We start from the raw sequence: 27,232 nt of genomic DNA, 5'->3' as shown, positions 1-27,232 counted from the left end.
GAAAAATCAGTCCCACTCCTACAAAACTGTCCCTGCGAAAAAGACAGAGTGTGGTGAAGAAGGCTACATGAGTCTGGGGTCATGGTGCTGTGCCCACTGGGAGGTAACAAAATACGGGATGGAGAGTAGAAACCAACCTGCTCAAGCTTGACAGGAAAACAGATCATTAAAGTCTGTCAATAAGCAGAAACATGAATACCATTCCCGGGGGCTCTGCTCTGTCTCCAAGCTGCCCTTCCCATGCCCAAAGACCTCAGACCTGGGCCACCCTGGGCTTTCCCCCAGCACCACACACTTCCCTCATCCGGCCTCCAGGGAGGAAATTCTGTACCATCCATTACCCACACACAGGTACTGTGAGTCCCCAGCCAAAATGCCTCTGTATGTCCCTTGCCGTACACTGCTACTCAATCAATATCTACTAACAATGAGAGTAAGAAGACAATCAAGTCTCATGCTGAGGATCACCCAACTCAAGCACCCCTACCCAAGTAAAGCCTCTCCTGATGGCAGCTGTAGAATTTTGGAGCAAAGAACACCCAGAGAGATTCTTGAGCTCTCTCTCTTCTCTCCACTACAAGTACATGAGCCTTAGCGGGGTTCCTGTCTTGCGACATGACCATCACTCCTCAAGGGCAAGAACCATGTTCTGGCCTTTTCTTGCATGGCTCCAACACACACACACACACACACACACACACACACTACGCCTAGCTCAGTAACATGAGAGGTGGAAAAACAGGACGACCCTCTTTGCCTTTGTCACCTCCCCTGGTGTTGAATGAGTTGGTTTACTGGAATAATGCTCCACAATGCTCAAGGAGCTTGTACAAACATAACCTCTAGAGAGATAATGTCCTAACAGCCCATGAGTTAAGTGGATCTAATTGGCTCTAAGTAGCAGATGGAAACTGAGGCTCAAAGAGGTGAACCGACTTCACAAGGGCAGAGCCAGGTCACAGACCCCAGCCTGGAATTCACCTTCACACCATAGGCCCTCTCCTAAAGCACCCCTGGCATGAATCAGATAAATACCAGGAAAATCCATGCCATCCTAAATCCCATCCTTGGCAATACCTGACATTTGCCATGATCAATCTAGCGGTCTTGCCATCCGCTTGTGAACTGCTCAGGCCAGCAGACGCAATGTCATCTATATCGACATGCCCCTTGCCCAGCGCTGGAGCATTATAGGTGCTCAATAAATGGCAGCTGATTGAGCAAATGATGCAGAAAACAAGTGAACAAGCTAACAAATGAAGAAGAGGTGTGTGGCCACTATAAATGCAACCAAGAGCAGATTTCAAATCTACAAGAATTCCCAAATTTAAGAAAAGCTGATTCCAATTTACAAAATGAGAAAAGCCCACCAGAGTAAACAAAGAGGTTTATTATTTCACTTGAAAAGGCGAAAATCGAGTATCCTACTCTGGAGGAAAGGGGGAGAAAAACATCATTCAGGTAGAAAATTCTCTTGATCCCAAAAGGATAAGCTTACCATAACCAAAATAATAATAGTGAAAATAATTTACAGAAAAAAATAAGCTTTGCTAGAAATGGCTGGCTATACAGGGAAAGGACTGAAACTGACAAGCAGCGGTAAAATCTTCCGGATATCGGGAATGACAGCAGGAAGCACTCAGGGGCTCAGCACCCGCCGACTTTCTGCAGAGCTGTCGTGGCTTCCGCGCCGCAGTCTCCCCGGCACCATGCTGCTCTGCTCTCTGCCCTCAGCACACAGAACTCAAAAACGTGCTTGGGTCCTTCTTGCTGGGGTACATTTTCCTTCCTCCCAGCACCCTCACGAGGTCCTTTTGAGAGGTGCGATCTCACTCCCAGCAGCCATAATCTATTCTCCCATGAAGATTTAAACTTCCTCTGCACTGTTCGTCCCTTTAATTCAACAAGTCTCAAGTTTTCTTACCCAGGGGCCATTTGAGCAGTATAAAAAAAGTTCCACAACCATTTACCTGGAAACATTTTTCAATCGTAATTGCAGAGCAATGCCCTGCTCATGCAACAGCCCCTGACTTTTCAGGCAATAAAGATAATAGTTTGGGTCTTGTCTTTCACTACTAAGCATAAGTAAAATGTGAAAACAAATGTGGTCACACCCACAACACAAACATAAATATTTTAGAACCCAACTGTACTTGAACAATGAATGAGAAGTATCTGATACATGCTATGTCTTACACATAGTAGGTACTCAATAAATAAATGCATGTAGACCACCCAAGAACATTCTTAAGCTAAACTTTCGAAATTCCACTTTGCTATGTCAGAATCGTACCTTCTAGAGGGAAGTATGTCTCCTCTTTCCCTTACCCATAATCCCTTCAGTCTGACCACTGGCCCAGCCAATTCCTCACATCTTTCAAGACCTCCCTCAGACCCAGCTCCCTCCAAGACACCTTTCCTGCCTCTCCAGTTCACACTACCAACTTCCTTTTTGGCCTGCTCATACTCATACTGCAGTCAGAATCCTACAGATTAGCCCTTGATTCCCCCACATGTCTCTGTTCTGCTTTCTCCATGTTTATATGGTTATTGCTCTTGTAGGCCCGCATGGGGCTAACCACAAGTGACAGAGAGGATGGACCAACTAATTACCATGGTGGGTTTTTTTTTTCAAACACTGCTAATATCAGTAACTAAAAACATATGATCAAGTGTCTTTAGGTAACCTATAAATAAACTAAAGATGCAATCAACAGCACAGATATAGACATGAGTGTCGCATCAGAGGGATGGGGTTCGGGGTGGGGCTGGGGAAGTTAGCAGAGCTCTGTGTACCTGGATGGTGCCATGACCGCTCAGAGCCAGGACACCCTATGCTAATGGGCTTTCCAACAAAGGATTTTAGAGGTTGCCTCAAACTACACAATTTGGGAGGGGAAGAATACCAACTACATTTGAAAAATCTGCTCCCTGTTTGACTAACTCCTGAGAATAGTATTTGTGCACTAATCGTGCCTGCTCTCTTCCCTTTGGAATGTGGGCTTTGGCTCTGTTGGGTTTGTGGGAGCAATCTGTGCCACATTAGCATAGAAAGGACTTTGGAGATCATCTCTCCACCCCCACCTTACAGAGCCAGAAACCGAGGCCCAGCCAGCTGAATGAAGCCACTTGCAAAGTCCTAGAGCAGGGATTCTGGTTCCCATTGGCTCAGGGTGGTCACAGCTCCGCACCACCGAGGCAAGTCACCCACTCTTCCAGCCGGTTTCCTTCTTGGTCAAAGAGATAACTGTACCATCTACCTACCATGATTACTGGGAGGATTGAGTGAACGTGAGGCACAAAGCAGCTGCACTGGAAGCACTCACAAACACTAAGGATTCCCATCCAGGTCATACAGCCAGCTGCTGGCTGACCCTGGGCCAGACCAGGGGCCTCCCAGCTCAGTGCTGTCTCCTCCACACCTGAGTCTTGTGCTAAGCCAGCAGCAGTCCCCCTGAAGGAACAATGAAGAGAACTGGTCTTTCCTCTAACATGACCCCTTGTCTGCAGTCCCAAAAACACCACCCTGCAGCCATGAATGATGGATCCTCTTGCTGGGGCTCTCTGCAGTCATCCTGCAAACCATCCACCCACCGGGACCCTTCCCAGACTGAACTGTGAGGCCTGTCTTTGTCCCAGGACTCTCTGGTTAAGGGACAGGTCCTCTGCCAAAAGGTGAGGGCAGCACAGCCACACGGGCATGAGCGAGAGTCTAGAGGGAGAGTCAGCGCTTCACAGTCGCCACCTGTGCACTGAGAGCTTCTTACTGTCCAGACTGAACCTTGGCAGAGGGAAGCCCCTGCTGGGACCCCCGCAAGCCTGGTTCTCAGCATCCTTCCTGATCAGCTGCAGGACTTAGGAACAGGAAGTGAAAGGTCAGGCTCCATTCTGGTGGGCTGGCAGGAGGTGCCCTCCTTCCCGGTCACTGGGAAGCAGGAAGCAGCCACAGCGGGTCAGCTGCAGCCTGGAGACTCACCTCTGCCCAGGGACCCCCCTGTCCTGACTCAGCATTTTCCCCTCCTTTGGGGCACATATCTGAGGCAAGGGGGCAGAGAAGCCAAGAAAGAGAGGGAGGAGTGCGTCCTGAGCTGCAGGTCTGAGCTCAAATTGGAAACCCTGGGTGGGGAAGTCACCACCCCGTCAAACAAGCTGCCGTCGCTCGGGCTGCCCTGCTGTAAAAGGCAAGTCCACCCCGACAGCAGTGAACACAGATGGACAGCGGCTAACACAGATGGACAGCAGCCCAGCCAGGACTCCACCCACTGCAAAGCACTCGCAGCCTAGCACTCAGCAGACACTTATGCAGCACCTGCTGCATGCAGGCACTGTGCTCCACACTGTGTGGGCATGAGTCCTGCTCATGAGGAACGCTCTTTGAGAGTGTGCTGTGGATTGAACTGGGTCCCCTCAAAAAGGTTGTTCAAGGCCTGGCTCCCGTATATATACATGGCCGTTCATTTGCAAACAGTCTTTGTAGATGGACTCAAGTTAAGACATGGTTACACTGGATTAGAGCTCATCCTATTGAAAGTGGATGAGCCCTAATCCAGTCACAGATGTCCTTACAGGAGGAGGGGAATCTGACACTAGGAGACCAATTCCCAGGGGAGAACGCCATGGGAAGATGGAGGTAGAGGCACGAGTGATGTGTCTGGAAGCCAAGGAGTGCTGAGCACCGCAGGCAATATAAGAAGCTAAGAGAGAGGTGGGAGCAGCATCTCCCTCGAAATGGCCATGAGGGGCCCACCCCACCGACGAGCCGATTTGGGAATTCTGGCCTCCAGGACTGTGAGACAACCATTTTCTATTGTTTAAGCTGCCAGATGGAATCCTGTTACAGCAGCACTAGGAAACTACAGCAGTGAGAGACAACTACAGGCAAGCGAGAGATGCAAAGTGGTGACCAACAGGGCTGGGCTAACACAGGGGGCAGCACACAGGTCAGAGGAAACCACTTGGACTGCTAACCCCAGCCTTGGGGAGGAGTAAGAGTGAGTCAGGGGGCTGGCATTTGGCCTAGAGATTAAGCCGCCTGCCAGGATGTCCACGTCCCACTTCAGGGTGCCCAGGTTTGCAGTCTGGCACCAGCTTATGCAAACCCTCGGAGGCAGTGTTAATGGTTCAAGTAGTTTGGAATCGGCCTCCCACATGGGAGACCTGGATTGAGTTCCTGACTCCAAGGTTCCAGCCCCAGTCCAGCCTCAGCTATTGTGGGGATTTGGGGAATGAACCAGCCAAATGGGGGCCCATGTACTTGCTCTCTGCTTGCTCACTCACTTACTTGCTCACTCTTTCCCTACCTCTCAAATAAATGTTTTTTTAAAAGTTAGCCAGAGGAGGCCAGCACTGTATCATAGTGGGTAAAGCCACTGCCTGCAGTGCGGGCATCCTATATGGGTGCCATTTCAAGACCCAGCTGCTCCACTTCTGATCCAGCTTTCTGCACCCCAGGAGAATCCTCGCGGCCCAGCACCAAGCAGCCTACCCAGTCTGATAACACTGGGTAAAAAAAAACCTTCACCTGTTTCACACCCAGGAAGCCCTTTGTCCAGGTGGGGTGAAAGAGAGGCCCCACACCCTTGAAGCCCCAGCCTGGGTACCATCGCTCAGATCCATCTAAAGAGCTGCTGTCTGCAGGGCCATGGCACAGGTTAATCCTCCACCTGTGGGGCCAGCATCCCATATGGGCGCCAGTTCTAGTCCCGGCTGCTCCTCTTCCGATCCAGCTCTCTGCTATGGCCTGGGAAAGCAGTAGAAGACGGCCCAAGTCCTTGGGCCCCGGGACCTAGGTGGGAGAACTGGAAGAAGCTCCTGGCTCCTGGCTTTGGATCGGTGCAGCTCCAGCTGTTGCAGCCAATTGGGGAGTGAACCAGTGATGGAAGACCTTTCTCTCTCAATCTCTCTCTCTCTCTCTCTCTCTGCCTCTCCTTCTCTCATTGTGTAACTCTGACTTTCAAGTAAAATAAATAAATCTTTTAAAAAAAGTAAATAGAAGTTAGCCAGAGGAGTTCACAAATACAGTCAGTCTCCAGGAGTCAGAAATGGTGACATCAAGGCTGAGATCCCCAGGACCTGTGTAGCATTTAGCCTGGCCCGGGCGGGCGCGCGCGCCGGGGGCGGGGGGTGGGGAGCAGTCTGGCAGGAAACACTAAGAACAACAGCCTCAAAGTGAAGGGAGCAATGCTCAAGTCCAGTGATTGTGGAGTGCAGGCACTGGAGGGAAGTGGAAAGAGAGCGTGGATACAGGTTTCCTGCTGCTGTTTCATGAATCACCATAAACCCAGCATCTTGAGACACAGACACAGCCCTGTCTTGGCTCTCAGTCCCATGGGTTGGAAGCCCAGGCTCAGTGCAGCTGAGCGCTCTGCCCACATATCAAGGGTGAACCTGCTGGCCTGCAGGTTCTCACTGGACCATGGAGTCCTCTTTCAAGCTCTCCTAGGGGTCAGCAGAATTCAGGTCTTTGCTGGCTATTGGCCAGGGGTCTCTCTTAGCTCCTAGAGGCCACATTCACACCCCTCCTCCATGGCTCTCCTGTCTTCAAGCCAGCAACAGAGATTTTCTCACATACTGAATCCCCCTGTACTTTGATTTTTCTGTTCGTGAAACCAGGAGGAGCCAAGTCCCTTTTCAAGGGACCACCTGATTAGGTCAGACTCTTTCCCCTTCTTTTTTTTCCCCTCATCACAAGAGCAATACCTCATCATAATCAAAGGAGCCACCACACACAAGGCAGGGGACTGTGCAACAGTGTGGGTCATCGGCTATCACCTTAGAATGTGGCCTTAGCCTTAGAGTGGGCAGGCAAGGTGGGCCAGCAGCACCCTGCACACCAAGACCACCCATTTCCCTGTGCCTTCCTCCTTGTATCCATCCTCTGACCCCACTCAAAACATTCTCCCAAGACCTGCAGTGCAGGAACCTGGGGGAACCTAGCACAGACCAGGCTCCAGGTAGGGACCCAGTGCACAGTCCCTGTATTATGCTGCATGTGTGTCTAGGTATGCAAAAGCCAGTGGTTGGCAAGGGCTGAGAGGCCATACAGAGGTCTGTCCTCCATGGAGCCAACCTCGGGAACACTCCTCAGATACCACAGCCTGCTGGGGTCACTCTCACCCTCGTCAGGCCATCCCCATCAACCTGCCCCAGTGCCCCGGCTCACTCACAGTTATATTCTGCACTGTGCACAAACCCAGCCCTCAAGATCACACCTGCACCTGCCCCAGCCCCCGGCCTTCCCCCAGACAACCAGAATCTACACAAAGCACAGGCTTTTGTGCACCTTAGCCCTGCTGGGGCCTCACCTGACTGCGAGCACCACAGCACTTCTGCTCAGATCTGAAGAAGGCCCTGCACAGCCCACGGGGTCTCTTGCTGAACTTGCCACATTTTCTCTTTTCTTGACCCCTATCTCTGTTCCCAAGGCCTCAGAGGCCCCAGCAAGGGAGCCTTTCCCAGGCTGTATTTCTGACCCTGTGCCAGAGCACCCAGAAGGAGAAGACCCAGTGCTTCCAACACATTTCTGTTGCAGCCTTGAGCAAGGCCTTGCACACAGTAGGACAGCATGAAAGGAGCTACTCTACAGCTATACTCAGCTGCTCTGGAGATAAACCAGACCCAGCGAAGAAACCAGAAGTGTGCCGGACGAACTCTCCAGCCACAGCGCCCTGTGTGAGGGGCAGGGTCAGCCTCAGGCACCCACACAAAGCCAAGGGTCCAGCCGGCCTGGCTTTCCCAGGCTCCCACAGCCCAGCCGGGTCCTCAGCAGCAAGCAGGTTACGGGCCACACCGCTCACCATCCATCTTGGAAAGGTCAGGAACTAAATTTGGAACTTGGCTTTTAGCTCTTTCGCTTTTTGCATCTCTAAGTTATCTTGAGAAGAGGCTGAGCAGAAAGGTTCACAGAGGAAAGTACCAGAAAAAAAGGAGGAAATATTTCAGAGAGGGGATATATCTGTCCAGTTTTAATAGCAGCAGCAGTAACCACCATTGTGAGAATGACCCCAGTGTTTACTAGAACATTTCTGTACGGCCTCTCGGTGACCTTGCCATGACCCCAGAATGGAGGAATGGTTATCTTCAGTCTACAGCTGAGAAATCTGAAGTCCAGGGAAGTCCCAAGGCTGTGCTGCCATCATCAGTGGTGGAATTAGAACTAGAAACCAGCTCAGCGCTCTCCCCACCACATGCCCTATCATTGAGGCTAAGGCTCTGTGCTCTCATGCCTCCGACAGAGCCACGCCCACTCAGGTACTTCCATTAATGCCTCCCCCATGAAAGGGATCTGTTCATAGCGGGGGCCACATAGTGGGGTCCCCCACATCTAACGCCCCTGGCTCGGACATCAGACAAATACTGACTGAGATCTCAAGAAGACCCTAAGTTGAGATGTGGGCCCAAGTTGCTCCTGAGGCTGGGTGTTGGTGCAGAGGTTGGGACACCCACATCCCATATCGGACCACCTAGGTTCGAATTTTGGCTCCACTCCTGACTCCAGCTTCCTGTAATGTGCACCATGGGAGGCTGCAGATGACAGTCCCAGTAGTTAGGTCCCTGCTACCCACATGGGAGACCTGGATTGAATTCCCAGCTCCTGGCTCCAGCCCGGCGCAGCCCCAGATGTTGCTACCATGTGGGAAGTGAACTAACAGATAGACGATTTCTGTCTGTCTCTCTCTGCCTTTCAAATAAGTGAAAATAAATTTAAATTTTTTTAAAAGAAAAGGTTATTTTGGGAGTGAAATGTCATTCTGATTTTAAGGATCTGGGTTTTAGGACTATCTCAGGAAGTCAGGCTGGCTCTGGGCTCCCCATCCCCCTTCCAGAGTTTCTCATCTACTCAGGACAAAGCCCTGGGGCCTGCATGGTTGAGGATCTCAGCTACCAGGAAACATTGGGAAGATGGGACCTCCAAGCCAAGTCTACCTCTCAGGCCTCCTCCCACCCCCAACCCACATTTTCCAAGTGGCACAGGCTATGTGCCACTCCATTGCTATGCGCCTATCAACTTCACAGTCACAACACTCCCTACTTCAAACATGGCTCCTTGGTGAAGAGAAAACCACATATGCGGGGCCTTCAAAAGTTTGTGAGAAATGCGTATTCTGAAAAATCTATGCATGAATTTCAAAAAATTCTTTGAACCAAAATAAACTGGCCTTTTAATCCCAGGTTTCCACGAATGTTTTGGAGTCCCCTTGTAAATTTTTTTTTTCAAAATTTGTTTATTTACTTGAAAGTCAGAGCTACACAATGAGAGAAGGAGAGACAGAGAGGGAAAGAGAGAGAGAGAGGTCTTCCATCTGCTGGTTTACTCCCTAATTGGCCGCAACGGTTGGAGCTGTGCCGATCCGAAGCCACGAGCCAGAAGCTTCTTCCAGGTCTCCCATGCGGGTGCAGGGGCCCAAGGACTTGGGCCAGCTTCTACTGCTTTCCCAGGCCATAGCAGAGAGCTGGATCAGAAGTGGAGCAGCCAAGACTCGAACTGGTGCCCATACGGGATGCCGGCACTGCAAGCAGCGGCTTTACCTGCTACGCCCCAGCGCCGCCCCGCCGCCCCCCCCCCCCCCAGTAAATTACATACCCTCTAGATGAGGGCCTGATAATTCAAGCACCACAGCACTCCCTGTTGTCCCACAGGGAGGCCACACTGCTCAGCAGTTAGGAGCAAAAGAGACTTGGGAGCCCTACACCCAGGCTGGAATCCCAGCACCACCACTTCAAGCTGTGTGGCCTTGGGCAAGCTGGTTCACTTCTCTGTGCCCCTTCTTCTTCTTGAAAATGGGCTGATTACACTTCTAACGGAACTCTCCCAAGGGCTGCTGAGAAGACTCTGGCTTTAACTCACGTGCTGTTATTAGGACGGCGCCAGCAATGCGAGTACTGACATTACTCTCGCTATTATTTAGTCAGAAAGCACCAACCCTACAGAGAATCAATGAAGATGAGGCCAAAGCCAAGGTTACAAAATCCATAACTTAAAGCCAATGCACTTGATTCATAAAGGAGTCCTCGGCCATAACCAATGTACCCTTGCTGTGCATATAACTAGAGTGGGTTCAAGTAACCAATTTCCAAGCGCACAAGAGAGAGGGAAGAGCCAATTAAGAGGGTTGGCCCAGGAGCAGACACCTCAGCAGGGCAGAGCACACACAAGATGGCCCTCATGTCCTGAGGCCTTGGGGGGGGGGGGGGTTCCTCGCTCTCCCGATGGCTTCACAGTATTGCAGTGGCTCCTGCCACTGACCTTCCCAGTGATCTGCTGTCCCAGAAAAAGGAAGAAATATGCTCCAAATTTTTCTTTCAAGGATCCAGGGATTTTTATTTTATATTCTAGAGAGACGTTCTTCAAATATACTTAAATTACAAGGAGCCTGGTACATGAAAGGGGTTCCATTACATAAGAAGTGGATTTATATGGAACATGTTCCCCCTAGAATGAATAAAGACGGATAAAAATGGAGCAAGAGGTGTCACCATATTTAGACTTCAAAGAATCCTCTCCTCTCATCTCATGCACAGGCAAACGCAGGGCACACAATGCCTTCCCCTCTCTCTGAAATATTTAGTGAGTAAACACTGAGTCAAACACTTGCCCCAGGCACCCTGAAGGTTTATGAGCATTAGGTGAAGCACAAATCTGTCAGCGAGCTTGCCTTCCAATCTGAAGCAGCGTGTTCCTGATGAGGCCGGTCTCGTGGCCTTTGCTGCTCTCCCCTGCACCAGTCTTGCAATAACGTCCTGAAGTGCACCCAGCTCGGTCCTCTCTCCCAACCCCTCAGTTCCTGGGGTGACAGCTTTCCCTATCTGTGGCTTTAAACCACTGCCTCTACAGAGCAGCATTTACTCAGGTGTGTTCCAAACAACACTATTTGGCAAGACGTGATAGTAAGTGCTGAAAGGTCAAGCACCCTGCATGATCTAGGGGATCATGGGAACCTTGACAGGGAGGCAGCTGTTGCACAGTAGTTAAGAACCAGATCTTGGGGCCAGCATTGCGGCATAGTGGATAAAGCCAACACCTGTAATGCCAGCGTCCCATATGGGTGTCATGACGTTCCAGTCCTGGCTGCTCCACTTCTGATCCAATTCCCTGCTAATGGCCTGGGGAAAGCATCAGAAGATAGCCCAAGTGCTTGGGCCCCTGCGCTCATGTGGGAGATCTGGAAGAAGCTCCTGACTCTTGGCTCCTAGCTCCTGGCTTTGGCCTGGCCCAGCCCCAGCCATCTGGGGAGTGAACCAGCAGATAGAAGATCTCTCTTTCTCTCTTCTCTCTCTGTAACTCCAACTTTCGAATAAATAAATAAGTCTTAAAAAAATAAGAAGAAGAACCAAATCTGGAGACACACTGCTTATATCTACACAGGTACTCTTCGCTTCATCGCCATGTTTCATAGGGCAAATGATTTCCAAGCTCTGAACTTTGGTGCCCCCCTCTACAAGATGGGCTGATTACAGTATCCATAGCATACAGTCATTATGATGCTTAAGTACATTAATATACACAAAGCATTTAGGGCAACAGCCGCACATGGTACAAACTCATAAATAGGTATTATTGCTGCACTAAAGACCTGGAGAATCTTGGAATAATTTATTTCGGTTAAGTCAGCATTTACTAAATTTATTTTGTGACAGAACCAAATAGGTTTCCTTAAAATACCTGCTTATACTGCTACAGAGTGTTTAATCTCTGACACATTTTCACATCTGCTTCACTAGATCGTCACAACCACCCTCCACATGCCAGGGGACAGAGGAAAGAAGTCAGGCTACAGTTTCATACAGGCCTCATTGCAAATTACAGCTCACTAAGGAACTTGCATTTTCTGAGATTGTATTTCCTCATCTGAAAAAGTTAAAAAGGGATCGATCAATGCCAGGCAGGATTCACTCACCCAACAAGAATCAAGAGCCCAGCATGTGCCCATCACTACTCAAAGCCCAGAGGATACCGCAATGAACAAGGGGGATCAAGTCTCTGCCCTGGAGGACACAAATAAATAGACAGCATCACTTACTGTGATGCGGATTAGAAACAGCGACTGCCAAGCCCGAGCAACCTGTGGTCGCTCAGTAAACGCGATCGTTACAACTAAGCACTTGCCAGAAGAGAGCTAACAGGAGGCTAAGTGACTGGCCTAGGGTCACACGGTTCATGTCTCCTCCTTGGTCAGCGCCTGCAACCTGGCTCCAGCACTGGGTTGAAGGCACCCCCATATCGAGTCCCAGTAGGACCAGCTCACTGGAAGTCTCCGAGAGGAGGACCTACTCAGTAGAGCGCTTCCCCAGAGCACTGCCAAGCTCATCCTCACACCTAACAACAGCCTGCTGCCACCATCCCGCCCAAGGCACCCACCCACCCCCGACTGCATGGCAGAACAGGGTGCGTGCACACAATGCAAGAGCTAGGTGGCTTGTTGCCTGCGATTAACTGTGAGAGCATTTTATAAGCAAGTGTTTCAGCAACGTGTGCATATCTGGAATGTTAGGACGGCACATACACGATAGTAACAATAAATCCCATTTTGCTATGATCATTACTGTTGACGTACAAAAGCCCCACGAAAAGACTTTTCACTCTTAGGCAAACCTTACGATAAAAGAAGTCGCAGCTCGGGGCGGGGGTGAAGGAAACCCAAATCGGCATTTTTATCCACTTCTCCGAGCAAGCCCCCTCTCAGCACCGGTGGTCCCAATGCAGGGCCTCATGGGGCGTCTTCAGCCCAGCACTGCCTGTGAATGGGAAGCCTCAGGTTCGCAGCCTCGGGCACACCCTGCCTCCTTGAGCTGACTGGCAAGACACAAAGAACTGTGAGGTGGGGAGTGGAGCCCCGGCCACCCAGAGCTCCCCTCTGGTGCTCGCGCACACAGCCACTCACCAACCTCGCTAGATCTCAGCTGCCAGGAAGCAGAGCCTTTTGGTCTCCTCTCCCTCCTTCCCGAGGTAACAACTAGCCTGAGATGCCATCGAGCCTGACTCGCCCCCAGAGATAAGGCCATGGGGAGCGGGTCTCAGCCTCTGACTTTGACTTCCAGAGGGCAGCCCACCTGTGCCTGCATGGGGCACTGCTGCACACATCTTACATACAATGAGTCACAATCAGCTTCAGGTGCAACTCTTCAGCTTTACAGCAACAAATGGGAAAATCTGACCTCCCCACCTCCTTCTAGTCTAGCTCAAGCCTCTGAAGGCCCTCTCCTTCCTCTCATAGCCTACAAAGGAGAAAAGCTCAGCCCAAAATGATTCCTTTTCTGGTCTCTTCCTTGCGTCTCCTCTCTACTTCCACTTAAAGCCTGGCTCTTTCTCTAGAAAAGTACACAGTACTGTTCTTTGCACAAGGTTAAAGGTCAAATATACTCTCTTCCTACTTCAACTCAAGCCAAGTCCTTGTGAACATAAAGATTTGCCGAGAACTGGGAGCTTCCCGCACACGATGAGATCGCTGTCTGGCAGAAGCTGCTCAGCAGCCCCCCTGCCATCCACCTACTGTTCAATGCCTATGGCGAGAACGGGTTCACAGTGGCTCTGTTTAAATGACACCCTGTAGGGCAGGTGCATTGCCAACCACAGGACTGTGAAATGTCATGCCATGGACTAGTTAAGGTTTCATCATGCTTCACTTGCATGATGAAAAGACAACAAAGATGATGGATTTGGGTGCAAAAGTCTATGTTAGGTGGAGCATAAAACAAACAGACTTCTATTTAAACAATGAGAGAAAGATATTTTTAAAAACTCTGTCCTGGAATATTTTTCATCTCTTGGAAAGAGAAGAAAGCAACGCGTTAGAGAAACAAATAGGGATTAAATTAAGCAGGTGGGAGAAAGGAAAGGAAGACAACAAATTAGTAAGGGAAACCAAGAGCAGAAACACAGGCATGTGGGAATTCGACAGTATGAGCAAGCTTTGCTGTGTAGATTATCCTGGAACCCAACAGAGTGGGACACCTCTCTCAGTGGACACGGGTCACCTCTCTGTCTGGATTCTAGAGAGCTGCTGGGCAGCAGGACTGGCTGTGGAGAAAGAAGAAGGTGGATCCCTCCTGTGGTGATAACCATCAAGGTCACTGTTCTAAAGGGCAGTCTATGGCCACCCGGACCAGAGCCACCAGGGGAGCCTGCCACAAATGCATACTCCTGGGGTCCTGTCAGACTCTCAGAACCAGAACCTCTTGGGTAGGCCCTGGGAGTACACATGAAAGCCTCACCACTGAGGTTTGAGAAGCACTGCTGTGGGTGCACCACTATTTCTCAAAAGAGGTCTCTGAAATAGCAACTCCTTATAAAAAAAAAAAAAGTTATAAAGGACAGCATTCGGAACAGTATTTGATTCACCATTTGGAAAACTCGCATCCCATACTGGGGGTGTCTGTGATTGAGTCCCAGTTCTACTCACAATTCCAATTCCCTGCTAATGCACACCTTGCGAGGCAGCAGATGATGGCTCAAGTATTTAGGTCCCTGCCATCCACATGGGTGACCTGGATTGATTTTTTGATCCCTGGCTTTGGCTGGCCCAGCCCCAGCTCTCATTGACATTTGGGGATGAGCCAGGGATGGGAGGTCACTCCTGCCTCTGTCCCTCTGACTCTCAAACTAAAAAAAAAAAAAAAAAAAAAAAAAAAAAAAAAAAAAACCACGAAAATAAATAATTCTCTTTTAAAACTATGGAACAACTGGAGGGATTCTCAAGCTTCATTTTAGGGGTCAGCATAATGACCTGGGGAGTCGAGCTGTGGCATGACAAGGGGACTGTTTCAGCCGCTGAGCCACAGTGCACAGTGAACACTAGTTAGTTGTTCATCTACTATCTTTTTGCCTCCGGAAGGCCACATGCGTGGATCAACATCCTCTCCCACCCTGAGCCCTCAGCCCTGCTCCTGTCACAGCCAGGTGGAGCCCCTCCTCACTGGCCTCAAGTGGCTATAAATACAAGCTTTTAGACTGACAACTCATCCCTCTGTTATGCATTTAAACTGTTTCTTTCCTTTCTAAGGCTCCATTCTCTGCAATTCCTCTTCCTATCTCTCAGGCCAAACCTTCCTCCCATCTATTCTCTGCTCCGCTTTCTCCACCCGCTGCACCAAATATGCTGTCCAGGGTGTGGTCTTGGCCCCACTGCAGGTGCTCTGGTGCATCCCTGTGGCCTCCTCCCCTTCTGCTGACCCTCTTATCACTCACAAGTTTCCAACCTCAGCACCAACTGTCTCATGAGCTCCAGGCCCCTACGATCTCTCCATCTGCAAGTTCCACGGGCTCCACACTTAACAGATCCGTAAGGGTCCTCATCAGTCCCTGCCCCTCTTCACAATGCCCTTCCTCCTGCGGTTTTTCTCCTGCCACTGACCTCACCATCCTGGGAGTCGGCTCCCTCCTACATCACAACAGCCAACTGGCCACAGACACAGGCACACTTACCTCCTAAATGCACCATGTCCTCGCTGTCCTGATTGTCACTATCATCTGGGCTTTCAGAAAGCTTCCTCTTCTCCTTGGAAACAGTGAGGCCTCCACCTGAGCCATCTTCCCCAGCCTCCAAAAGCAGCAGTCTCCTGTTCCTGCAGCCTCCAGGGCCCCCTCATCGCCTGCAGTTTAGCCAACTGTTGGCCATGAAGCACCCATCACCTGGCTCTTCTCATTCACAGGAAACCACCACCCCCATCCCCTGATCATGAGGAGTGTGGCCATGAGGCCTTTGCACACACACATACCTGAACCTGAAATGACTCTACTGGTCTGAACACCTCCTCTTACTGGGAGGTAAAACTCAAATATCTCCACCTACTTGAAGCCTAACGTTACTTCCTTCCCAGTGGTGAAACGAAACAGTCCTTCCTTCCCGACATCCTGACATCTTTCACAATTTGCAAACCTTTCCCTCCAGGGTCTGCCCCTTGAATTATCCCGAACACGGTGCCTGGCTTTTGGAACACACTGCACAAGCACGAGACAGACCAGGAGAAGGAGAGACTTGAGGGAGAACATCAGAAAGGAGGCCACTGTGACAGTCTAGGCAAAGGCAGCGAGGGCCTGCGTCAGGATGACAGAAATGACGGGAACAACAACGAATCCAACGTGAATAATTTCCCACAACACTCGTCTAAAAGCTCAACATCATTTGCCAAGCTCATTTAATACTCACAGCAGCTCGATGAAGCAGACACTCTTAGTTTCCTGATTTCCATTTTGGAGATGAAGGAAATAAGGCACAGAGAGCTGAAACAAATGATTCTGAGAACGGGAAGGAAGCTAAACGTGATACACTGCCAATGAAGATCTCCATGACTGGGCCAGTGTTGTAGTACATCAAGTTAAGCTGCTGCCTGAAAGGCCAGCGTCTTACATGAGTGCTAGCTCAAGTCCCGGCTGCTCCACTTCTGATCTGGCTCCCTGCTAATGCACCTGGGAAAGCAGTGGAAGATGGCCCAAGTGTTTGCTCTCCAGCCACCCACAAGGGAGACCCTGATGGAGTTCCAGGCTCCTGGCTTTGTCCTGGCCTAGCCCTGGATGTTGCAGCATTTTGGGAGGTAAACCAGCAGATGGAAGATCTCTCTCTCTCTCTCTCTCTTTTTCTTTCTCTCTCTCTCTCTCCACCCTTCTCTGTAACTCTTTCAAATACATCCTTAAAACAAAATCTCTCTAGAACCGATGCCTGCTCAGATGGTCCAGAGATGAGAGGAATGCATCAGAGACAAAGCTGGGTGACAGCAAGGTGGCCCAGGCCATCACTGAGCAAACAAAGGCAAGGAAGAGGGGTGGCGCCCACTCAGGTTAATTCTGACTACTCTGGGGGAACAGGGTTGTATGGTGTGAGACAGAATGAGTTCTACTTGAAGTTTGTTTGAGGACCCCCAGGACATCCCAGCATGGTCTGCCTCACTCTTCCCCAAAACCCTCAGAAGCACAACACCTCCCCTTTACAGGCCAGAGCACCAAGGTGCGGAAACACTAAAGATGTGCAGGTTAAAATCCAAAGTAGCAAAGTGGCAAAGTCAAGATTTGAATTCACATCTGTCAGACTCAAATTTTGCTCCATCCAAGAAGCCCATAGTTCCCAAATCTGACGAATCTATAGCCACTCCGTGGGGAATTTTTTTAAAAATACATATTGCTAGGCCATGCCCAGAACTACTAAATCTAATGCGATCCACAGGTGTTGGAAACCGTGTGGAGTCAACCCCACATGTGGTTGTGGTGACAGGCAGCCTTGCAAGCTGCTTCCAGGCCCGTGGGCCTCACCACCGCAGGAAATATCGGCCCGAGCACCTGAAGAGAGCACAGAGCGGGAGAACGAGGTCTTAGGAACAATTTGCTTAGAAAGACACTGAAACTCGCAGATGTCACCGAGCTCACCAAGGGTAGGGCACAGATGACAACAAGCCGGTCCAGACAGACCTGGGTGGGAAAAGCCCCAGGTGAAAAGGGGCATCAACCTGCACAAGATCCTGCCAAGGAGGAAGAAGAGGGGTGGGCCCCAAGCCCATCAGCTGTCATCTCCACGGAGCACGGCAGCACCGTGCTTGATCAGCTGAGAAGACGCTGTGTTCAGTGTCCGGTTTTAGGGTTTTCTCTTTTTTATGATTTATTTTTATTTGAAAGCCAGAGTGACAAAGAAGGAGACAGAACTTCCATGCACCGGTTCACTCCCCAAATGTCCACAATGGCCAGGGTCGGGCCAGGTCGAAGCCAGAAGCCTGGAACTCAACACAGGTCTCCCATGCAGGTGGAGGGCCATCTTCCGCTGCTTTCCCAAGCGTACTGTCAGGGAGCCGGATCGAAAGTGCAGCTGCCAGGACTTGAACCAGTGCCTATATAGAATGCTGGCATTGCAGACGGAGGCTTAACCCACTGTGCCACAACAACGGCCAGTTTTAGAGACTTTCTACTGCCCCAGACTATTACCTCTTCTCATGCCACACAAGCGGTGCAGTCACTGCCCCAAGAAGATGCAACACTGTGAAACACAGAGAATGAAGAGTCAGAGCTCAGTTTTATTGAGGTGTCCTTTATGTTCCCGGAGAGCCCCCCATTGCAAGTATGCCATTCAGTGATTTTAAGGAAACTACGTGACCACCACCAGCCTCTATTTGCAGGACACCTCTTTCTCCGTAGTGTGACAGAAACAATCACCAGCCTCCAGCAGCGCTTGCGCCAGAAACTTCCACTCCAGCTCCATAGCAAGTTCAGAGGACCCGCCCGTCTCCTGTTGGGCCCTTCACCTCCTGGGAAGGGTTAACAGGTCTTGGCCAGCCCAAGACTTCTCTAGCAAACAGCACCCCAAGTGGCCCTGCTAATCCTCCTGGGGAGGGTGGGGTGAGAGGGCTGTTATGGGGCCATTTCCAGGGCCTAAGGGAAGCCAAACCTCTCTGCCCACTTTCACCACAGCCCAGGCCAGGAGTAGCCCAGAGCCCCACTGGCGCAGGAACAAGACATGGAATCTATTTGTAACCAGCTCCCTGTTTAGAAGTTGTAGATTAAGTGTTAAGCTGCAGGGGGATTTGGGGAGGCAGGCGGGCACGCGGAAAAGACATAGAACCAGTGGGAGGAGCTCCTGCATTGGGAAGACTCTTTTGCTTGTATTTACTTGACCCAGTAAAGATTTCTGGCCTGTTAAGAGACAAGGTCACACCCCGAGATGGCTGCATGGACTGCAGCTAGTGCTCTGCCCGCCAACTGCCCGTCATCACTCAGTGCTCACCGCCCAGCTCTGGAACCTTTGGAACCTGTCCCCAGCAGGTGGCCCCACACCCAGCCACAAGACACACCAGCCCTGCACACACTGCACACCTAACCGAACAGGGGTCTGCAGCAAATTGTAAAAATGGGGGAAACAGCAAGGAAGTTTAAAACACCCGTTGGATTTATTTGCCTAAAGGGTCCAAAAAAATGTCAAAGGTTACGAGACGAAGAATTCATCCACAATAGCACCAGCAGCCAGCAGTCGTGGGAAAGAGAATCCTCTGATATTCCTGCTTCCCTTGGAAACATCCTCACCCGACGGTCCGAGCTCACTAATTAAGAGGAGGGTGCTGACAACAGGGGAAAGGTGGTGGCTTTGGTGACCAAACAGACTTCATGGAAATCACATGAAAAGTAATGGTGTGTCTGCAGGGGAGGGGGAGAGAGAGACAGGATTTTCCTACGCGCCTGTGGCCCAGGCATCCCAGAGTGCCCTAGTTTTGCCAAGTGCATTCCAGAGCTCTTTTCCTCACATGCCCAGACGGAACGAAGGCCTTTGTAATGACTTCACGCTCGGCCAAAAGTAAACACACTCTCCACTTTTTCCATGGACAAATCCTAACCCCAAATTGCCAGTGCTGGCCTCGCAACAGGCCAAATGGAAAGCCGCCTTTCCCAAAAAAATAAAGCCTTTTTAACTCAATAATGCATCCTGGCTGCAAAAGCAAACTTTGCTAAACGCTTCCTAGAAGTTATTTATCACAAAGCCAGGCTGCAGATCACCTGAGCAAACTCCACCATCGGAACAAAGGCGCTGAAAACAAAAGCAACAACTGCTCCCGGAATAAAGGCTCGTTCCCGCAAACACCTGTGCTTGCAACTTGGGCAGCACAGTTTCAACACAGGATTTGATTCTGAACACATACACACACACACACACACACATACACACACATACATATGCACCCAGGGCTCACCACCACCAAACAAGAAGGTTCTTTCTGAAAACAGTCCATAACAAGACATGTGCCGGTTGGAATACACAGCACTCAGGTCTGAGCTGCGCAGTGCCTCTCATCCCTCTTCCACACTCCAGCTCACATCCATGCGATCCAAGCTCTGTTCTCCATCGAGTTAAGAGCAGACGCAGGAGGACGGTGCACTTACCAGGTTGGAATTGGTGGCATTGGAGTCATCTTCTGGAAAGGGAATATAGATTGCTAAGGCCACACAATTGGCAAAAATAGTCAGTAAAATAATTATTTCAAATGGTCTGAGGAAGGGAGTTAAGGAATGCTGCCGAAAACACAAGTGAAACAAACATGCATCTATATGTTCTTTAGAAACGAATAGAAAGTTCAGAAGAATTTTGTTTAAACAACACATTCCAAGCCCCTTGTATTCTGAAAAGAAACATATGCCTTTTTAAGTGCTTCGAGTGGGTCCCCGCCAAAATTTTTCCTAATATGTCAAAAGCAGTGGAGGCCAGTCGCGTGCCAGAGTAAACACAGAGTTCTAAAAACTTTTTTCTCCATTCTTTTATTTATTTAGATTGCATTTGCCTTCATTTTCCCTCGTGTGTATTTGGGGTGGCTTTTAAAGAGCAGCGCCTGCCCCAGGCAGGACTCCCCGGCACCCCACGCAACCCGTTCCCTCGCAGCTGATGAGCTGTCGGCAGGGAACCCAAACACTCCTGCAGTGGGAGAGCCAGACTTTAGGACAGAAAAACTTTTCAAATTCTTCATTAACATTTGAAGACTTTATTTTTAATCTCTGAAAGCAAAATTAAGATGTTTGGTCGGCGTATGTTTTCACTTTCCGGAATTCTCCCTCATTCTCTGACAGCTTCCAGAGAAACTGAAGCCCAGCCAGGGGCTGGGGACCCCCAGAGCAAGGCAGGATGCTCACGGTATGTCTAGGCAAGGGTCGGCACAGCACAGAACATGTAAAACCCCTGCCTTCCGTGGACAAGGCCTCCACAGCAGGCCCGCTTGACACTTCCACAGGCTTGTGCTGGGCTCTGGAGGGACACCCTGACCTTGACACACAGCGGCAACGCACTCTGAGGATCCCGCGTCCAGACTTCTTGACCACAATATGGGGCAGGCTGCACTTGGATAAAGATGAGCTAATGCAACATCCCTACCAACAAAGCCCACCCACACCCACAACAGAAGGCCAGGAAGGGGAAACTTCATAGGAAGCTCTACCCCATGGCCAAGGCTCCCAGCCTACTTCCTAGACAGAAAGAGGAAGAGAAGGAGGGATGAGACCAACTCAATTTTCCCAGAGAAACCCGGACTCACAGAGGTAAGGAATTCTGAAGCAGGAAGAGGCCTTAGAGACCGTCTGGTCCAAACTTCAGAGGCCGAGAGAGCCTGAGTGACCTGCTGGGACTAAAACCCAGACTTCTCGACTGCCCAACCCAGTGTTCAGTCACAAGCCATCGATGGCCATTGAGGCCGGGTCCACAGGCAACCCAAGGCCAGTGTCACCGAATTCTGGACCTGGAAAGAATCTAAGTGACTGATTCCCCCTGAGCCATGGGCACAACTTGGCACACAGGGGCCTGCCCAACCTCCCCACTTTATACACATAGAAAATAAAACAGCCTGTCCAAGATCCCAAGCTGGCAAGGAGGACAGCCAAGACCAGAGCCACTGGGAGCAGCAGCTGTATCACAGCATCCCAATGGAGCAAGCTGGTACCTCCAGCATCCATCCGGTTGCCTATCCAGGCCAACACAGAATCTGCCCAGTCCTACCTAGAACCACTTCATACCACAGTGCACAGGGACTTTGGATTCAGGAGCACATGGATTTGAAACCCAGCTCTGTCGCTTGCCAGCTGTGTGATTTAGGGCCACTTCCCTGGCTTCTCTGAGCCTCACTGCCATTCTCTCTGGTGTACCTGACCCAAAGGGCCACCAGCTCTCCTATTCCACGATCGTGCCTTGAGCAGCTGTGAAACAGCCTGATGGGGCAGGGCTGACCAAGCCAAGCCACTCACCCTGTCTCCGGGGACCAAAACCATGTCTGGCCACCCAGGACAGACTGGCCAGCTCTACAGGAGCTGCCTGTTGCAAACTGTTTAGAGTTGGGCTGGAATATTCTAACACTTCTTGGTCAACACAGACTCCTTTTGATAACCAGATCATCTTTTTTTACCTTTCAACCACCAGACAAGACCTTTAAATCTTTCTGTGGAAACCCATTAATGAAATGGAACACTCCTACCCTACCCTGGGAGACAGTCTGCCTAATGAAGTCTTATGATAGAAATGGCCAGCACTGAGCGGCAGCGTTCTAGTCCCATCTGTAACTGACCTGATGACTCAGAGTCTCCCTGTGAGGCTCCAGTCATCACTGGGGAAGGTCAGGGTGGACCTCCTTTCCAATCTCTGCAGCCCAGGACCCTGGGAGGTGAAGGGGCTTTGAATTCCACATTCAGATCTCACGCCTTCAAAGTCACTTCCTCTGGAGGACCCCCAGTACTGTTTGTATATACAAAGTGGGGCTACGGGTTTTCTTTCTTTTTTTCTCTTTCTCTTATCTTTCGCCTTCCTTTCTTCCTTCCTCCCTCCCTCTGTTCCTCTCTTCCTCCCTCCCTCCTCCCTCCCTCCCTTCCTTCCTTCCATTTACTTGAAAGACAGAGTGATAGAGATTGATCTTCCACCTGCTTGTTCACACCCCAAATGTTCACCACAGCCAGGAGAGCTAAACCAGGCCAAAGCCAGAAGCTTAGAACTCCATCCAAGTCTCCCAAGTAGGTGGCAGGGGCCCAACCACTTGAGCCATCATCCACTGTCTCCCAGGACACATTAACAGGAAGCTGAACTAGAAGTGGAGCAGCCAGGACTCAAACCAGTTACTCCACTTTGGGATGCAGGCATTCCAAGTGAGAGCTTAACCCACTGCACCACAATGCCCACCCCAGAGTCTGTTTTAAGCTCCAGACAAGTTTGGCTGGACATTATAATCACCTGGAGCATTTTTCAAGTGCATGAATAGGGACAGGTATTTAGCGTTTAAGATGCCTGCATCCCACACCGGGGGTAACTAGGTTCAATTCCAGGCTCCAGCTCCTGACTCTAGTTTCCTGCTAATGTGCACCCTGGGAAGCAGTGGTGATAGCTCAAGTGAGTTCCTGCCTCCTACATTAGGGCAACCAGACTGAGTTCCCAGCTCCTGGCTCTGGCCATGGCCCAGTCCCTACCGTTGTGGGCATTCGTGATGAAAACCAGGAAATGGGAGTTCACACGCTCTCTGTCTCTGTCTTGCCCCTCTGCCTCTCAAATAAAATATTTAAATGCTTGGGTAGAGTTCAGATGTCTGTAGTTTTTTTAAACTTTTCAAGTGATTCTAATGTGCAACCAAGACCAGGGATCCCAGGCCCTTGAGCCAAGAGCCAGAGTTGCCAACTATTACTCTCTTGCATCTCTTATGTTCCTTCACCCCAAGGAGAGGTGGTCATCAAACCACCCCAATGCCATGAGGGAAAGCAGGCTTTGACGAAGCACACAATGACCATGAACCCAGTCCTGTGAGTGGAGCCATGGAAAAGCTTGGCCATATGAGATGCTATTTCATAGCCTCATAGGTTCATTTTCTCAAATGTTGCTTATTATGTGAAAAAAAATTCCATGGGCCATTTGTTATATAAGCACATTCCTGGGCCCTGTACTGGGAGATTCTGATTCATCAAGTCTTGGGCAAGGGCCTAGAGCTCTGCATTTCAACAGTACCCCCAGGGACTCAGACACAGCAGTCTGAGAACCAGTTTATAAGCCGCTGCACTGTCAACATAGCCGCTGCCCAGTAAGCTCTGGAGGGAACGAGAGCACCCCTCCAAGCCCAGAGCACAAAGGATACTTCCACTCGACGATGCTTATGCACGCCCTCCGGATGGGGTTCTTCAGGGTGAGGCAGAGCAGGGCACGGGGCGGGCGAGTGGCAGTGGTGCTGCCCTGCTTCTTGGGCTTCCCATACTGCTGCCGCTTCCGCTGCGTGGAGCTGACGGTGGAGATAGTCGCGTTGCCAGCACTGCCCATCAGCTTGGCCTGCCGGGCCGCATCGATGGCTGCCTGCCAGGACAGGGCTGCCCCTGGGGTGGGGATGTGCTCAGGGGCGAGCCCCGCAGCTGCGTTGGCATTCATGTTGGCATGAGCTGGGCGTGGGCTCCCATAGTTGGAACCTGCAACAAGAGAGGAAAGACAACATGTTATAGGAGAGAAAAAAAGCACAAGTGACCCGTTTTGGATCCCAGACTCACCATATTTTTAAAATCTTATTTCAAGCTACTGCAGGAAGGTGAGGGATAGCAACTGGAAACACCAGGGTGAGATGCTGAGGACAGACAGCCAAGAAATCTCTTTACTATCCTACCTCTGCCGAGTTCTGGTCTCCCCCACCTCATCTTAGATGGACAAGAAACAAAATATGTGCATTAGAACATGCAGCAAGCTTGACAGCACGGTACTAGAGAGCAAAGAAGGGTGCAGAAAAAGAGAAAACACAATGCAATAACTGTACATTAAAACACATCTTTAGGGACCAGTGCCGTGGCATAGTGGGCTAAGCCTCCACCTGAAGTGCTGGCATCCCATATGGGTGCCAGTTTATGTCCCAACTGCTCCTGTTCCAATCCAGCTCTCTGCAATGGCCAGGGAAAGCAGTGCAAGATGGCCCAAGTGCTTGGGCCCCTGAACCCATGTGGGAGACCCAGAAGAAGCTCCTGGCTCCTGGCTTCAGTTTGGCTCAGCACCAGCTGTTGAGAACATTTGGAGGGTGAACCAGTGGATGGAAGACCTCTCTTTCTCTTTCTGTCTGTAACTCTACCTCTCAGATAAATAAATAAATCTTTAAAAGAAACACATCTTTATTATTATAAGAAAACACACAAATAAGAGAGCCTTCACTAAACAGAATATTATGGTTGTTTTAAGAAAACTGAGGAAGAAAAGAATAAGGCATGAGGATAAGAAGGAATAGGAATGAATGAATGTGAAAGGTCACTATATGAATCAATGATGACAAATGTCCAATGAATTGAAGGGTGTCATTCACTCTACTCTCCACACCTGAGTTCCAAAAATCTAAAAACAATAAAATAGGGGTTTAGCCTAAAGCAAGGTCCCATCTAGGTAGCTTACACCCATGTGGGCAATAAGTGTTGGTTGGGTAGGAGTGAGCAGGGAAGCTGGGATGGTTTTTGATCATGTCAGCAAACCCTCTGACATCTGAGATCCCTCTCAAAAGGAATGAAGAGCAAGGCCCCCTGCTCTTGAAATGAGGTGGGGCACTAGCAACTGTTCTGTCCAATAAAATAGAACAGAAGTGACACTGTGTGACTTCTAAAGCTAGGTCAAAGGAAAGAAATCTTACATCTACCTGACTCTCTTGGGACGGTGACTGGCAGAAGCTAGCCATCATGCATGGCAGCCTGGGTTGTCCTTAGCAGGGGTAGCTCTGCTGCTCTGGCTCAATGGCACCAAAGCCTTCAACACTGTCCCTCAGACACAACAGGTGCTCAACACATATTTCTCAGTGTGGCCAGTGCCTCACCCTAGAATCCATAAAGTTTGCAAGGTGATCAGTTCAGCCTGATCAGAACATCTGCATGACCTTGAGACTTGGTCCTGCAAGTCAGCTGGTGGTGTACAGTCAGGTCAAGAAAAGCCGCAGAGCATGAGGAACCACTGTGGGCAAAGAGCTTGGCTTCTAGATGCCAATTCAGTTGCTTGGGAGCCTGTGGCAAGCAGCCAGCCCAGCTGTATACACATCACTTCCACGCCCACCCACAATGACCTTCTCTGCTCAATATACCCAGGCTCCTTCCAGGGAAACTGCTGGTCCCAGAACAAACCAAGCTGTTGGGCTTCTTCCCCTTCCCAATCTGCAACTCCCTAATACACAGATGAACCCTTGGTGACTCCCCCAGCTGCCTCCCAATGTTTATCTTGGGCCTCCAAGATAACGCTGTTCTCGGCATGACCTGCTTTCCAGAACCTATCACTGCCACCAACACCACCCCACAGGAAAAGCACATGACAGGAAAAGAGCATTCTCGCCCAGAGACACAGTCCGTCCAGAGACAGATCTCTAATATCTCCACTGGATTCTGTACCCAGCCCTGCCTGAAATTACCCTCATGTGAGCCATGCACAAGTGAGACAGGTGTGGCTCTCAGCCTGGCCTCCACAGGGCTGGACTTAAAGGCTCAGCTTAGCCTCCCCTTCCAAACATTGTTTTCCAACCCACTAGAATGATTAAGTTCTTCAGAAACTTAGCTTAAGCGCCTTTGAATTGGGTCTCTGTCCTCAAAACAAACAAACAAACAAAAAAAAAAAAAAAGACCTGGCCTGTGCCTGCTCTGCATTTAAAGCCTGCACCTGGCTGGGCTGTCCTTTCTGCCATACTTCTAAGACTGCTGTCCCAGTCTCACTAATTTTCAACTCGTAGGCCGATGGATTGACCTGGTTGTCCAAAATGCTATACTTCAAGAAGACAGTCTATCACGGTATTGGCAATGGCCACCATGGACCCAGAGGTCAGGGGCTGGTAAATACATGGATGCCATGTTCTGCACACATCATGTCTGCTTTACTGCCAGCTGACCAACTGCCTTGTACACTGCTGTCATCTGGTCCCTGTAGAAACAGAGCCCCACCCCAACCTCCAGGGCCTGGAAAATTGCTTCTTTGCTCCCCCAGTTCAAGCTCTATTCTCAACGTGGCATGACCTCTACCTCACTGTATATTCCCATCACCCTCCTCCTTTTCCCAGTCCCAGCTGCTCTGGGCAGCTACCAAACCCCCAGTGGTACAGTGTGTTAACCAGAACAGCAGGCTCCTGGAGCAGTTGACTCTTCCTAAGATGAGAAATCTGGGCTTTTACGTAGCCTGTCACTGGCCCCCCTGCACCCACTGTGTGCATCCCAAGCATAAAACCAGGAAGACCCCATCAAGGTAGCCCAAACGAAAAAACCAGGAGGGTGGATGTGAATTAATCAAGGCACCTGAAGCACAAGCGCTGCTTTCGTAGCCAGGGAGCGCGAGGAGCCCCACTTCTCACACAAGAAAACAAAGGAGTGCATGACTCATTAAAGGTCACCAAGTGAGACAATGGAAGATTTCTGCAGCAAGCACAGGCCCCACAGTCAACTGCCAGACTATACTCCCGCCTCTTCACATCTCACACACACGCACATGTTCCACATGCACGCACACGTGTGTGCTCACAGGCAGGGCGATGCAGCAAGCACACACTGCCACTGGGTTTGACAGGCCTTGAGAGGGACAGGGCTGCATTTCTGACCCCAAGAACATCCTCCCTATTTACTCTGATCTTCAGGTAACGGCATCTGCCGAGCTGATGGCCCCAGTACTAACACACAAGACCCACCCTGGGGTAAAGCAAAGCAAAGAGCATCCCCGTTTCTATGTGCTGCACTGAGGTGGCCCAGTCCAAAGTGGCCCAATCTCCAGTCTTACTCAGTTCACCAGAGAAAGCAGGAGCTCTCACCCTGCTCCGTTTATCTGTGGTCTGTAAT

General features: G+C 50.3%; 1 protein-coding gene across 30 annotated transcripts in view; it reads right to left on the bottom strand.

Moving 5' to 3' along the window:
• CACNA1C (calcium voltage-gated channel subunit alpha1 C) overlaps positions 1–27,232 on the bottom strand; it is a 739,977-nt gene that overhangs the window by 544,023 nt on the left and 168,722 nt on the right. For all 30 annotated transcript variants that reach the window (NM_001136522.1, XM_051849894.2, XM_051849901.2 and 27 more), the window contains 2 exon segments: positions 19,850–19,955; positions 23,554–23,875. In NM_001136522.1, coding sequence (NP_001129994.1) covers positions 19,850–19,955; positions 23,554–23,875 — 428 coding nt within the window.

Source organism: Oryctolagus cuniculus, chromosome 9, assembly GCF_964237555.1.
Source record: "Oryctolagus cuniculus chromosome 9, mOryCun1.1, whole genome shotgun sequence".
NCBI classification, from domain to species: Eukaryota; Metazoa; Chordata; class Mammalia; order Lagomorpha; family Leporidae; genus Oryctolagus; species Oryctolagus cuniculus.
Note: the sequence above shows the minus strand (reverse complement) of the source record. Positions and strands in the feature narration are given on the sequence as shown.